The 15529-nt window shown below is 57.9% G+C and overlaps 1 protein-coding gene across 2 annotated transcripts in view; it reads right to left on the bottom strand.

The window, feature by feature from the left end:
• Positions 1-14515, bottom strand: part of IFFO2 (intermediate filament family orphan 2) — a 49817-nt gene extending 35302 nt beyond the window's left edge. Inside the window, exon 1 of one of the 2 annotated variants that reach the window (XM_019461553.2) lies at positions 13536-14515. In XM_019461553.2, the coding sequence (XP_019317098.1) occupies positions 13536-14200 (665 nt within the window). In that variant the 5' untranslated portion in view covers positions 14201-14515. The remainder of the gene's footprint in view (positions 1-13535) is intronic. The other variant, XM_019461552.2, reaches the window with a different exon arrangement.
• Positions 14516-15529: the final 1014 nt, after the last annotated feature.

The raw sequence follows: 15529 nt of genomic DNA, 5'->3' as shown, positions 1-15529 counted from the left end.
CAGGTCACTTCACCTGCCAAGACTCTGTTTCCTCATCTGTACAATGGGCATGACGGCAGCCACCCTTCAAGAGTGCAGTGATTTCAAGAGAACATGTCCATGAAGTTTAGGACTGCATCGGGTACGAGAGAGGCTCTTGGGAAACGGCGAGCTGAGTATTATGGGATAATGAGACCCTGGCTTCCTTCTTGGAGGAGCTGAAGGCAAGCCAAGCCTCCCAGGGCTTCTCTGCCTGTGCCCTGAAATCGTTCCATCTCCTTTCCCACCTTGGGGGGTGGGGGGTGATGTGCCTGGGCTTAAAGCAGGCAGAAGGCACAGAGCAGCCTTTGTCCCAGAGACGAAATTCTAAACCAGTTGCCCTGACGTCAACCCTGGAAAAACAATGAGAATGCGGCCTTCGACGTCACCTCTCTGCCCAAGGTCTGGGAACGCACACTTCACCCACAAGGCCTCATAGAGGCAAACTGGGGGCTGGACCAGAACCCAGAAGCCATCCTCCCATGGCGTTAGAGAGGCCCAGAAGGAGGAAGAGCTGCCCCCTTCCCCTCCCCCCAAGGGTGAGGGCCAGGAACACGCGGCCCACTGCTCAGCCTGGAACACGGACCCTGTGTGTGTGGCGAACAGTCCTCCGGGAGGGTCCGCCAGACCCAGGTTCAGATCCCAGCTCTGCCCCTGCTTCCTGAGCAGTGAGACCTCAGGCCAGGGATGGGACCTCCTGAGGCTGCCTCCACATCCATACAAGGAGTCTGGGACTTAGAGGGCCCCACCCCCCAGGCGGCAGGAACAGGGACACACTCCCCCATGCAGCAAGGCCACTGGAAGCCACAGCCTTGAATGCTAGGTCTTGCCCTACCACTGACCCTGCGCTGACAATCTGCTGGGGATGTGACCTCCTCCTTGCTGGTCAGGCAGGCGGCTCTGCTGGGGAAAGGAAGTACCCTGAACACAAAAGGCCAGCCTGTAGCCGGAAGAGGGAGGGAGTAGGCACTTCTTACTGTATGGGGCCTGGGGGCTGGGGACGCTCGGACAGATGGGACAGAGCGGTAAGAGCTGAGGGGTCAGCACCGCGCTGAGCACCTGGCATGCACGACTCCACCGGACCCTCCTTACGACACCGTGAGCTCAGGATGGCATCCCCATTTTATAGATGAGAGAGTGGAGGCTCCGGGTGGCCTTGCTCAGGGTCAGAGCCCCACCTAAGTGAAAGCCCGTGTATTTATTACGCCTTAGGGCACGGAGAGGAACAACCTATGAGTTGGGGGACGTCCCCTGAACTTGGCAGTAGCCTGCTGAGCTAGAACCTCCGCTGGGCTAAGTCCTGGGGTTTTAAATGTTAGTATTTTCTCCGAAGGCAAGTGGAAAGCCAATCGCAACAGAGTATGAAGACTCTCCATAAAAAAACGCACAAATCCCGGGCACTTGGGTGGCTCAGTCGGTTCAGCATCTGACTCTTGATTTCGGCTCAGGTCATGATCTCACGGTTTGTTGAGTTCGAGACCCGCATCAGGCTCTCTGCTGATGATGCAGAGCCCGCTTGGGATTCTCCCTCTCCCCCTCTCTCTGCCCCTACCCCGCTCGTGCTCTTTCTGTCAAAATAAATAAATAAACTTAAAAAAAAAAATAGTACAAATCCAAAAGTACGATTTGTCAGCCACAGCCCCAGGCCGGGGATCTCTGTGGGGCTGGGGACCCGCCTTTCAGGTTCACACAACTCCAGCCTTCAAGGCAAAGTTCTCCGAACTTCGCACTCTGGGGCCCACCTCAGAGGAAAGAGGATGGGACTGGTCCTCACTGGGTAAGGCTTATCGACAACAATGCGGGGGGGGGGGGGGGGGGGGAGGGTGTGTCATCATCCCATTTACACAAGAGGAAACTGAGGCACAGAGAAATGACACAGCAGAGCACATGGTGGAAGACGAGGATGGTCAATCAGTCGGTCAACAACCCAAGGCTGCTGGCCTGAGGCCAGGGGAGGGCCTTTTGTTACAAGGTGACAAACCCACCAGGACCTCAGAGTCTCTTCTGTAGGCACAGAAGCTCATCCACGGCACAGGCACCTGGATGCTGGCTGGGGGGCGGGGTTCGGGTTCTGCAGACTCCACTTGAGGCTCTGAGGCCTCTTCACCCTAAGAGCTCCATCCTCGGCAGTTTTCAAAACCCCTCCTTAAATGGCCGTCAGACCCCAGAAGGATCCCTTAGCTCAGGGTTTCAAAGGAAACCCTACTCTGCTGTGTGACCTCAAGGGAGCTGCTCTGCTTCTCTGGGCCTGAGCTTTCTCATCTGGAAACAGTCATGGGTATGTGAGTGGCGGGGGGAGAGGAAAACATAAATCACTGAGGGACGAACTCTCAGAAGGTCTTTTTTCAAAAGACACAGAGCACATCTACTCACCCGCAACGACAGGGGAATGATGCTGCCCGGAAGCAGGATCCGGATGGACTGACTGAGCTCGGACAGCCCCTCAAGCCCTCTGGGCCCAGCAGGGGTAAGATGAAGTCACAGGTGTGAGGGAGCAGGGGCAGGCAGGGTGGTCAGGCCCGGGAGGTAAGGTGAACAGCCTAGCCTCCCGGCCCCCGCACCCCTACCCATGTCTAATCCTAGGCTCATCTCTGATGGGGGCTGGGGGCCGAGGTCTCTCATGACCAGCATTGACCTCCAAGACCCAACAGCTATCACTCTCGCCAGGGAGCCTCCCCTGCCCCCAACGATGATGTACAAGGGGTGGTACAAAGGGACTGGGGTGGCCAAAGGCAGGGTCCTGACCCCGGGGGCTCCCAGTCTACAGGGTGTAGACCAAGGCTCCCAGACACACGCGTGCACACACAAAGGCTCACAAAGCCCCGGCAGCAGACAAAGAGCCCCCCGCAGCGGGCTGGCATTGGGTGGGCAGAGGGACAGGGAACAGGGCCCCCCTCACAGCCCTGCCCTGCCTCAGATGCGGGGGGGATGGGAAGGTGAAAAAAAACAGCCATAAGGACTAAAGACCCAAACAAGAACGAGGGAAAGCGGGACAGGAGGGAGGATGAGAGGCAGCAAAATGGAAGAAAGAGAGCCAAGAAGGCCAGGAGGAGGGAGGGAGGGTGAGAAGGGGAAGAAGAGTGAGCAGGCAGGCCAGGCCCGCACGTTGGCATGGCAACCTCACCACCAGGCCTTTGACCAAGCTGTTCCCTCTACCTGAAACACCCTTCCCTTCTCTTCCACTCTTACTGGACCACCAAGACACAACTCAGGCGATGTCTCCTCCGGGAAGCCTTCCTTGACTGGCCCTAACCTGGCTCGGGTGCCTTCCAGAACCCCTGGGTTTCGGGCACTGCAGGGTCCCACCCAGAGCTCCAAGGCTCTCTGGTCCTGTGGTCTGACTTTGCAATAAGCTATTGCAGTCAGCCTCCCCACCCACCGCCCCAACATGGCCTTCTGCCCATTACCACAGGGGCAAAAAGGAGGTGCTGAGAGGCCCTGGGAAGATGTACCGACCCTGCCCTGAGAGGAGCCTGTCTGCCGGGGAATTTCACAAGGTCCACTTAGACCAGCAGTCTTCCCCTCCCCCAAGACGGCAAACAGGCGGCAGCCAGCCAAGTACCGTCTTAAATAACCCAAGTAATAAAAATGGCCAATTAAGAGGGCGGAAGGCAGTGTCTCCACTGCGGGGGCGTCTCTCCATCACGCAGCAGATGAGCGGGGGGCTGTGTGAACCGGGCGCATCCCAAAGTCGGAGCACGCAGGCAGGCCGGCCAGAATGCACTCAGCAGGCATCTCAGAGAGAGCTCCGAGACAGCCCCCGCCCGGGGCAGCCGAGCGGAGGGGCTCCTGCCCAGGCCGGGGTCCAACTGCCCTCCGACCCCCGCCCCTGCTCCTTTCCCCAGGACCCCCAGCCTCATTTAATAACAACGATGGCGGCTGCCAGCATCCGAACACCACCATCCCACTGGCTTTCCCTGCCACCCACTCACAGGACTGTCCCCACTTCTCAGAGGAGCAAAGGACTCTCTCAAGTTCACATGGCTGATGTGCAGCAGAAACTCTCCCACTTCCTCTCCTCCCAGCTTCCAAGTGCCACACAAGCGCCCTTCCCCGAGCTATCTCGTTTTGCGGGCTTCTGTCCAACATCAACATCACGGCCGTCTCGGGGATCCAGTGGGGGCGTGAATGCAAAGGCAAGGGAAGGATGGGACATCTCCTGGGGCCTCGAGGAGCCCCAGGCTGCCTGGGAAGCTGGGGAGGAAAGGGCAGAGTGTGTAGGCAGGACCCAGGCTTCTAATCATCCCCCCACACCCCCAGGGCGAACACTCAACAGTTTATAAAGTGTTTCCGCAGACATCACTTCATTTAACCTTCCAAACGGCCCAGGGAGGTCAGAGGTACTGTCCCCATTTCACAGGAGTGACAACTGAGGCTCAGAGCATGGAAGCTACTTGCAGTGGGCACATGTCCCTTCGTGGAGACAGCATAGAAGGTTGAATCTGGAGCCTGACTTCCTGGGTTGACATCCTGGCTTCCCACCTGCTACCTGTGTCTGGGCTCAGGTCCCTCAACGTCTCTGCAGCTCAGTTCCATCCTGTAAAACGGGGCTAATGACAGCACCTAATGCATAGGGTTAGGATGAGGTCACATGAACCAAAGGTTTGTAAACCGCTTTGAATGCAGCTTGACAAAGAGTAAATGGTAGATAAATATTTGTTTAATTAATGAATTAATATTTATTGTGCCCTTACTATGCACAGGTACTATCTGAGCGGGTGCGTGTCAGGTGGCATCGTCACATTTGCCTGTGTCCCCAGACTCTGAGATCCCGGCTACGTCTGCTTCCCCCCAGTGCCCAGCACGGGGGCCTGGCGCACAGTGGGTGCCCAGCCACGGTCAGGAGAACAAAACCTCAGCTTCTCAGACACCCACACCCAGCGGGCTCATCTTCCCCAACGCGAGGCACGGAGTGACTGTCACAAGTTCCCTGTACCCAGGCAAAGTTTATGGAACCAACTGAAAGCAAAAGTTAGGGAGACCCAAGCCCAGGGCGGAGGCCCGTTTCCCTGCAGTCACCAGAGTGCCGGCTGCTCTCTCCTGCTTGTCACCAAGTGACGAGAAACCCTGGCCCTTGCCCTGGGAGGGTGTAGGTGCCGGGTACGATCAAAGGAGCGTTAACTTCTTCTCTGAGACCCACATCCAGCCCCTGGCTTTGCTGTGTGGCTTAGAGTGAGTTACTCTTGTGCCCTGAGCCTGGGTTTCCCTCTGCAGAGATGGCACAAGGTTTAAATCAGAGCAGGGGAAAGTTCCAGACAGGTGATAATACGTGCCCCCTGACCCCCCCGCTCCTCCCCCTGCCAGGCCCACCGGCTCCACTGTGCCAGCCTCTGTGGCTGACCAGTAACTGCTCCCTGCCCAGAGTCCAGTCCCCGACCAGGATCACCTCCAAAGAGCAGGGGGGCTAGGCCGCCCTCGACGGTGGCCCGGGAGGCTCATCTGCCTGCCATTGCCGGTGACTCACTGGCTTCTTGAGAAATAACTACCGTCAAGTGGGAGCGGGAAGACTTCCCGGCACAGCAGCCGCCTTCTGTTCTGCCACCCGTGGTGGCAATATTGTGACAGGCGCTGGGGAGACCCCACGCCTCAGCCTGCCTCCTCACCCCGGACCAGCCTTCCCCAGGGCGGCAGGAACCTGGCCAGCCCGTCCGCCCCGAGGAAGAATGCTGAACTCGGGGTCTAGAGATGCAGACGGGACTTGCCACAACTGCCTCACCTGTCAGAACCTCTCACCTGCCAAATGGGCATAATTAATTCTCAGCTCTTCGGGTTGTCTAGTAACGAACTCTCACTTATTTAAAGAAGCCATCACAGGGGCACCTGGGTGGTCTGTTGCTTAAGCATCCGACTCTCGGTTTTGGCTCGGGTCACCATCCCGGGGTCGTGGGATTGAGCCCCGCGTGGGGCTCTGTGCCGAGCATGGAGTCTGCTTAGGATTCTCTCTCTCTCCCTCTGTCCCTCTCCCCCACTCGCTCTTTCTCTAAAATGAAATTTTTGTTTGAATTTTAAAAAATAAAGACCTCATTACAGAGCCTGGCACATAATAGTTGCTCAATCAGCGGAGGCTATTAAGTCATTATGGCTTATTTTTTAAACCTCTTTCAGAACGTTCTACACTCCGTATTTGGGTTGATTTTTACAGCAACCCTGGAAAGCAGGACTCGTGAGAAAACTCCATTTTATGGAGTGACAAACTGAGGTGCCAAAGATTAAATGGTGTGCGGATCTGAAACCACTCCAACAAAGTTACAGAGAGACCAGGATTGGCAGTGTCCTGGGCCAGCCCATCCTCCCACCGCCCCCCTTCCCCGGCGGACAACCGGAAGCTCGGATCACAGCACAGCCAAGCCGGGACCACGACCCGGACTCCACGGGGCTCTGGCCGCCCCCTTGCCACCCGCCAGGGGACTCGGCCAGGCCACAGCCCCTTGAGGGAACCAGAGGCCTTCACCAGGTTTACTGCTGGGTGACAACTACCCTCTCTTGTATCAGGAACTAGGGCGAGAAACCACATCCTGCCCAGGAAGCCGAATGCCCCGTGCCCCCTGAAGGTGGGCGGGCACGGCTCTGGCGGGCAGGTGGCAGCCTCACCAATCCTCACCAGCCTCCCGTCTGGCCCGCGCAACCCGCAATGCCCAGAGGTTACATGACACCCAGAGGCCGCTGGCGGGGACGCTGACCGCCCTCCCCCCAGCCTCCGGCCTGGCTCTTGACTTCGGCCCACAAAGGCGGCACCACTCACTTCTCAGGGCACCCACGTTTCTGCCCCGTGAAATCCTGCCGTGGAACTCTTACAGAACTTCATTTAGACAGGGCTGGAGCTGCGTGAGCCCATTCACCCGGCCCACAACCTCGGCATAGCGATGAGGAGAAAGACCCAGAGAGGCAAAGTGACTAGGCCGATGTCACTCAGCTTTCAACCCCTGCGCCAGGAGCCCAGCATCTAGCACCGGGGGATGGGTGCCATTCAAATATGGTCCAACTGATGCGTGGGGCCGGGAGCGTGGGTCTCCCGACTCCAAACCAGCCCCTTCCCTCCACAAGCTGCGACATCCCAGATATATAGTCTGTGGTGGCCACCGGCGTCATCTGGGCCTTGTGTCCCCTGGCCGCACCGGGGGCCTATCACCACACAGCGGCCAGGCGCAGGGCCCTCCCTCACCGCAAAACGCTTGCTCAGCATGGACTCTGGCCAGACCCGGGTTGGGCTCGGCCAGTACACAGACCTGGAACCGGCCCCCACAAGCTTCCAGTCTGTGGGGGAGCAGACATCCCAGGCAATTGTGATTCAGGGTATGGGGTGCCGTGATGGGAGAGGTCGTGGGCGCTCAGGAACGCCTGATAGAAGAAAGTCAAGGAAAACCAATGCATCCCGGTCCTGAGCCGAGGAGACGACAGCACCTCCTCCCCTGTCCCAGGCCTTCAGCCATCCATGACATGGGAAACAAGCAGAACACCAGCCGGGCTTCGCTTCCCCGATGTGATCAAAAGCCAGGACTCCAACTGCAAAGTCCACAGCCTCCGGTATCGTGGACACATGGCACCGTTTAAATCGATGCCCCTAGAAGTCAACGCATCTCCTTGCGGCAAGGAGCACGTTCAGATTCTGGGTCTACCCTTCTGTGTCCTTCAAATGCCGACACGTGTGCGGATGCGGGCCAAGAGCCTACAGAGACTGAGAGCGTGTGAGTCCGTGTGTGTGTGTGTGTGTGTGTGTGTGTGTGTGTGTGTGTGTGTGTGTATGCGTGTGTGCACTGGGGCGGGGGAGGGGGGCAGGGGCCTCGCATCCGGTGGCCAAGGCAAAAGCCCCGCCCCACATTCCTCAGGGAAGGAATCTTCAGCGTCAGCTGTCTCCAGGCTTCCTGCTTCCCTTTCTTTTCTGGGACCTCATTCCCCTCCCTCTGGCTTGAGGCTCTGAAAATCCCTCCCAACTGTGTTCCCAAAGAGAATGCCGGCACAGCCAAGAGACTCTAGGATACCCAGAAGCTGGATGGAGGGGGTTTGTGTGTTTCTTTCAATGAAGGTTAGAAGAAAGGGCGGGGGGTGGGAGGGGGGTGGCCAGAGATTTCCGGAGGCACAAATCAACCGCTAAGAGTAGGAAGAACACCCTCCTTAGATGCTGGACAAAGAAGTAGCCCTTTTTCCCTCCTCCCCCAACACCATGTCTGGCGCCTTCCACGGGACAGAGAGCTGCGACGCGTCCTGAAATGGGTGTGCTGGGCGGTCCAGCATTGTGCTGGGAAAGCCCTGTGAAATGAAGGGAACAGACATTGCGCGGGAGGTCAGAGAGGGGACCAACCCGGAACCTACCGAGCCCCAGGTGCCTTGTCACTGGGGCTCATTTATTCCTCCCCGATTCCTAGGGGAGCAACATTACTCCCCCTCTTTCACAGAAAGCGGTGGCTCAGGCAGCTCAGAGAGGTTAAGCAATTGCCCATAGTCACACAGAAAGTGGCAGAGCTGGGATTTCAACCTTCTTTCCACCATCCCAGGCTGCCTCCCGGAAAAACCAGAAATAAAGAATCCATATCGGTGGCAGCTTCAGAAATAACAGAAGTGGCAGGGAACGAAACCTTCCAACCAGCTTTCTGGGCAGTCTTCTGGCTTTGGGGCACTCAAGGGCCAGCAAACACCTGCTCAAGGGCCTTCCAGGGCGTGATGGGAAAAGGCAGGGGACACTCCAGCTGGCTCACCCACCAGCCCTTCTTGGAGCCCTTCATTCAGGCCCCCAGCCCAGCCCCTTCCGGCTCATGATCAGAAATAGCTGTGACAAAAGTCCCTCCCATCCCTGAAAGTAGCTTTTTAAAAAATGCCTAACGGCAGACACAGAAAGGTGGAGAGAACTCTCCCAACACCCAGCCCCGGGCAGATGATGTGGGCATCACCTCAGCGTGGTGGGGAAAGCTTTGGACAGCAGGCTTCCCAACTCAGCTTTGTGGGTCAGCTCCCTCTGGGCCTCAGTTTCCCCACCTCAAAAATGAAAGTAACTCAGCTGAATCAGCAATTTCTCTTTTTTGTTTTTTCTAAGCCGTAGAGCCCGGTTTTCCAATTGAATCCTCCTCAGAAGATCAATATGACAGTCACGGAAATGGAGCTTCTGTGGTTGATGAAAGCCAAACCCCAGGTGCTCGGCACCCCCGCTCACTGTCCCCAGAATTGCCCCAAGGCTCCGGGGATCCAGAGGGCCCATGTGGGAACCATCAGGATCCAATGATCACTGTGGTCCCTTCCTGACTCTCAAGGGAAGCTCCGATCACCCAAATACCAGGTTAAAACAAACCAAGCCCCTCATGCTGACTTGAGTCAGAGGCACAGACACTTAGCGACCTGCAGCGGGGAGGGAAGGAAACCAGACAGTTCCAAACCACACTGGGCCTGGGGCAGGAGAGGGGGAGGCCAGGACTGCCATCCCATGAGGCAGGAAGGGCCCTGACCCGGACCCCTTGGAGTCACAGACCAAAGTGTAGAGTGAATTAGAAGGGAAACCCCCTCCTGTAAAGGTGGAGGGCCTAAGTCTCAGAGAGGGCGGCAATTGGCCCAAGGTCACACAGCGCCTAGTAGCGGAGCCAGACCTGGAGTCTGGGTCTCCTGGATGTGATGCAAAAAAACCCCCACGTGTTTAAAGTTCAGATAGATTCAGCAGGAATGTCCAGGGAAAAGCCCCCAGCCTGCAAACTCAGAACAGGATATTTTGGTGGCACTGGGTGGTGACAGGGCAGAGATGTTTGTTTTGGTTTCCAAATCAATGCTTGACAACCTTGTTGGCGTTACAGTTTCGGCAACCACATTTCACGGTAAAGAGCTCAGAGCTGGTTGGACCAAAGGGAAACTAAAAACCGTAGCGAACAGGCCAGGGGCTGTGGTTTGGGTTGCGTGTTTCCAAAGCATGGCTCCTATACCACCGATGGCACATGAGATGATCTGAGGCGGTTCACAAGTGACTCTTTGTGTTTAAAGTCTGCCGACTACAGAGGTGAGCGAATAAACAAAATGTGGTCTGTCCGTACGGTAGAACGTTATTCGCCAATCTAAAGGAAGGTACTCTTGGAATTTGCTACAACATGGATGTACCTCAAAAACACTGAGTGAAAGAAGCCAGACACAAAAGACAATCTATGGTATGATTCCATTTCTATGAAGTGTCCAGAAGAGGCAAATCTATAGAAACAGAAAGCAGATCCGTGTTGCCTGGGCTGGGTGGGAATGGCGATTAACTGCCATTCCTCTGGGGGGGACCAGAGGAAACCCGGGAACCTTTTCTTTCCTGGCACAGGTGCCTTCCAGTGCTCACGGCTTGGGGCTCCATGCTAGACATCCCGAAAGGATGTAAAGGCTTCAGTGGCCAACAGTGCAAGCAAACCCCGTGGTCCCATCCCTCAGACTGTGCCTTCTCTCATGGACAGGGGCCCAGAAGTGGGCCGGGAGTTCTAATGCAAGATTATATTTTGTCAAGACCTTCTGAGATTATCTAGCCCGGTGGTTTTTTAATTTTTTTTTTAAGTTTATTTATTTTGAGAGAGAGAGAGAGAGAGAGAGAGAGAGCAGAGGTAGGGGCAGAGAGAGAGAGAGAGAGAGAGAATCCCAAGCAGCCTCTGCAGCACAGAGCCTCAACTGAGACGGGGCTCAGTCTCAAGAACCATGAGATCATGACCATGACCAATGCAGAGTCGGACGCCTAAGAGCCACCCAGGCACCCCTAACTTTTTTTTTTTAAGTGGTTCAGATGCCTGCCCTCCTCCCAAGAGAAAATTCTTATGAGAAACCCAAATACAGAAACAGGTAAAAACAGAATGCTAGTTGTATACATTTATATTGTAAGTTCAAATATAGATATTCCAGATATAACCATTCTGAATTCAATCAGTGAAGTTGGCGAGGCTATTTTGATTCATTAACACTTAGAACGGGGACTACAGATGACAGCACCACTTTCCATTTAATTCTGTTTCCAGTTTTGGCTGCAGAGTTTCACGAAAATCCTGACTCACACAGATAAGTAGCTACAAATGGGAATGGTTTTTTAGCGGTTTGCTCAGAGTACTCTTCAGACAAATAGAGAAGGCAGGAGGGTGGCTCTAACTTGAGGCCAACTACTAATACGTTAGTGTGTCAGTGGACTTCAAGGAGTTAACGTGAACTTAAAAAGTGAGCACATGTTGGGGCGCCTGGGTGGCTCAGTGGGTTAAGCACCCGACTTCGGCTCAGGTCATGATCTCACTGTTCGTGACTTCAGGCCCCGCGTTGGGCTCTGGGCTGGCAGCTCGGAACCTGGAGCCTGCATCGGATTGTGTGTCTTCCTCTCTCTCTGCCCCTCCTCCCCCCGCTCAAAAATAAATAAATGTGAAAAAAAATTTTTTTTCAAGTGAGCACATGTTTAGAACCATATTTAAACATTTTAATATAATTTAAAATATTAAGTCTCATGTAATATTCAAGGACCGCCCCCCCCCCCCCAATAGCATCTCTAAGGAAGCATGAGGCTTCAGAGAGCATGGTTCTAACCCACTCACCCCTCACTTTACAGATAGGGAAGCTGAGTCCCACAGAAGGGAGTATACTTGCTTTGGAAAAATCCAAAAACTTGAGCCCCGAATCAACTTCAGAAAAGATGCGCCCTCCCCGGTTCACAAAAAAAAAATGGAGGAAGGGAAGGTGCTCGTGCAGCCCAGAGGGTGGGAGGAAGGCACCCACACTCCACCTGCCTCAGCAGTGGCCATCTCATTCCAGGCCAACGCCAGAGGCTGACATCACACCCCACGCCCTGGGTGCAACTTGAACAGAGCATTGCTCAACGCCAACCTATCTCCCTTTGAGATTGGGCACGGTTTTTCCATCTCCTTAGTCGCCCGGTCCCAAAAAAGCACACACAATAAAAACAAACACGGCACAAGCCTGGGGCATGACGACACAATCAACAGTGGCAGACAGAAGGGCCCAGCCCTCCGTGTTTCACCATCGAGAGCAAGTGCCTGTTCCCCTACCCCACCCCGGCGAAGCTGCCCACAGAGGCAGAGGTAGCCTTCCCATGGCCATGGCGGGCCACCAGGCCATTCTCAAGTCCTCAAGAGAAGACCAGCCCGGGAGAGGAGCTCGTTCCCCCAACGGGGTGTAAGACCTCCCCGCTGAGAGTCAGGCCCTGCCTGAGACAGACCTGAGACTTGGGCCTCTGCTCCACGCTGGCCTGACACAGTCTCTCGTCTTTAACATCAACGGATTACTTCTCCCCTTCTGCAACCCTGGGTAGATTGTATTACGCCAGTCTCTCTAAATGAGCAAAACAGGCTTCCAAATGGTTCAACAGTCTCCCTGGCGGGTGATGGAGCCGGCATTTGAATCCAGCCCAGTGGAGGAAAAGGAAGGAGACCCCACACCTAGCTCCCTGGGCAGACCTATGCGAGCCCCAGGACTCAAGGAGTAGAAGGAAAGATCCTTCTCGCAACATGCTCCAAACAGAGGCTCCCAATGTGGAGAGCTGCCCATGCCGGGGACAGCAGAGGGCCCTGCCCCCACCCAGGCCTGAGAAGCTACAGACAGACCCCTCTCCTCTTATTGGAAAGCTGAGCCATCAGTCCTGTAGGCCAGGCTGCAGGCAAGCAGGAAGCAGTGTCAGTGTCCCAGCTGGGGAATCGGGACTGGGCAGGAATGTGCAGGCTGGTCCTGCAGGCAGTGTGCCCCCCACACTAGCCAGAGATGGTGGTCTGGGTCCCTTCAATGTCTAGTTTTCAGCCCAAGGTCCTCGCCTCCTGTGGGCCTTTAGGGCTGAGTCTGTTGGGGCTCAGTAAGCCAGGACAGTAGTGGGGTGGGGAGAAGAGGGATGAAGAGAGGCATTTTTAAAAGCTGGTGGCCAGTCTGATGCAGGCCCCGCCACCTGGACCTTGCAGAGCCAGAGCAAAATGGCAGACTCCGGCCCTAGTGGGTAGGGACAAATCTACCCATTTTCAAACATATGGTCTCATTTAATTCAAGGAACAAAACAGTAGTTTGGTTGAGTTTTTTCTTTTCACCCGCAGAGGGAGAGGAGCCCACCCCCTACAGCCTTGGAAAATACCTAGAGCAGCAGACAAACTAGCCAAAAGTCTTTCAATTCACTAGTCGTTCAAATCCTGGTTTCACCACTATCAGCCAAGTCACCCTAGGCAAGTCACTTGCATCCCTGTGCCTCAGTTTCCTCATCTACAAATCGGGGATAAGAATGCTTTACACTCTGCGTCGGCTGAGGATTAAATGAGATCACCTAAAACACCAGTGGTTATTATGTCACCTAGAAAGCAACCTGCCTCGACCAATGACAGCGCCGAGGTGTCCCCTATGGTAGTCAGCGCCAGCCCCCATTCTTGGAACTAGATAACTGAGTTTTCCAAGCGCGTGTAGGGCGCCAGGCAAACACAGCTCCCAGCCCACCTGCTAGGACCAGCTGGCCGCCCCCGGCCCCTCCCCAACGCACGCATTCCGCGGCCTTCGGGACCTGGACGCCCCCTCCCCGGGAGCTGCGCGGGGGAAGGGCAGTCTGCACTCACCTCCGCTTGTACTCGTCGCGCTCGCGCTTCACCTTGGCCAGCACGTTGTAGAGCGCGCGTATCTCCGGCGTGATGGTGTCGATCTGCACGCCCACGCCGTCGGGATGCACCCACGACACGCCGGGGCCCTGCACCGTCTCCACGCCGCCGCCGCCCGTGCGCCGCACCTGCGTGTAGCTCCAGATGGTCCCGGGCAGGCGGCCGTAGTGCTGCGGGTGCGAGCCGCCGCCGGGGGGCAGGCCGCCCAGGGCCACGGCGTTGGCGTTGGCGCCGGCCGCCGCGCCGCTGCCGCTGCCGAGCCCGGCGCCGGCTGCGGGCGGCCGCAGAAGCTCGGGCCCGGTCTGCACGGCCTGCTCGCGGGAGAAGGTCTTGTAGCGCAGCCGCCGCTCGCGCTCGCTCTGCTGCTGTTCCAGCTGCTTCTCCAGCAGCCGGTTGCGCCGCTCCAGCTCGTGCACCTTGGCCAGGAAGCAGCGGAAGCGCACGTTGAGCCCCTTCAGGAGGTGGATGTTGGAGCCCAAGTCGTCCCGCAGCGCCGCCGTCACAGGCGACGGCCCCGGCCCGGCCCCGCCGCCGCCGCCGCCCCCGCCGGGGCAGCTCCCGCCGCCGCCGCCCGGCGGGCAGCCGAAGGCCAAGGCCATCTCCCCGAACAGCAGCGAGTTCACCATGCGCCGGCTGCGCGGCTCAGGGCCCCGGGCCCGCGGCTCCAGATGCGGCTCCAGCTCCGGGCAGGGCTCCCGGCGCGGCCGGGCCAGGGCGGGCGCGGGCTCCAGCGCGGCCGGCCGGGCGGTTCCAGATGCGCGCCAGATGCGGCCTCCGCAGCGACGGCGGCCGGACCGCCCCCCGGATGTGGGCGCCGAGGCGAGGGACTGGACTCGGGGCCGCGGTGGAGGCCGCGAAGGCTGCGTGAGGTGGCGAGGGTCGCGGGTCCCAGCTCCGCGGCTGTCAGAGTCGGTGTGGAGGCTCCGCGGCAGCGGCGCGCAGAGGACTCTCGGCCGGCACTGCCCCTCTGCGGCGGGCCCCGCCCACTGCAGACATAGGCCCCGCCCCTGCCCTCGCCCCGCCCACCCCGCCTCCCTCTGCGGCGCTCCCCGAGACCGAGGCCCCGCCCCCGAGGCCCGCAGCGCCGGGCCCCGCCCAGGAGGCGGTGGCTCCGCCCACCCCCGCTCTAGGCTGCTTTCTGGGCTGGGTGGACCGGCTGTCTGCAGCTCTGGCTCCGCCTGGCTCCCGGCTGGACCACGCCCTCTCCCGCGCTGAGTCCCGCCGCCCGGCCCGGCTCCGATTCTTTGCCTGGGGACACGGACCGCAGAGCTGCACCAGGCCCGCGGTTAGCTGGAACCGCCGCAGAGCCAGCCCGGCCCCTTAAAGGGGCCGGCAGCCGGCGCAGCGCACGTTTCCCTGTTAGAGCGCCCCTGCCCCCACATCCTCTCACAAGGAGGCTCCGCTCCGGCTCCCTACTCGGATTCCCCCGGCCCCAAATTCCCACGGGGTGTCCCGGAAGGGCTGGGGAACCATAGGGTACGAAGGTGCATCCGCCCCCCACCCCCACTCCAACTTGGGGCGGCCTAGATCGACCTTCCCAGGATAAGGCAGCGCTTCCGCTGGCACGTACCCCACGCGGTGGACCAGGGCGGGCTTCTGCACCGCTTGCCCCCGCCTATGGGCGCGAGTTCGTCGTCCCAAGATCGACCTGGGCACTGGCGAGCTGCTGGTCCCCGGGTCCACTGGGGAGCCCGGGCGAGTGGGGGACGGCGGAGGTGGGGGGGGAGACTGAGCGAAGACCCTCCCGGAAAATGACATCCGAAAGCTCAGCCTTGGGCTGCTGCTGTTTCCGGCCCTGAACGAGACCACCTTTCCACCTCTGCACACTCGCGCGCAGAGATGCAGGGGGCCCCACGCCTGGGGTGCATTTCATCCAACTGTTTAGGGGGCAGCAAGGGGGTGGAACCAGTGTGAAGGGCGGAGCCAACCCGAGAATTCAATTCATTCAGTCTTTT

This window comes from Panthera pardus, unplaced genomic scaffold (assembly GCF_024362965.1).
Source record: "Panthera pardus isolate Hobbes unplaced genomic scaffold, ASM2436296v1 HiC_scaffold_11, whole genome shotgun sequence".
Lineage (NCBI taxonomy): Eukaryota > Metazoa > Chordata > Mammalia > Carnivora > Felidae > Panthera > Panthera pardus.
The sequence above is the reverse complement of the archived record's forward strand: the minus strand, read 5'-3'. Positions and strand labels throughout refer to the sequence as shown.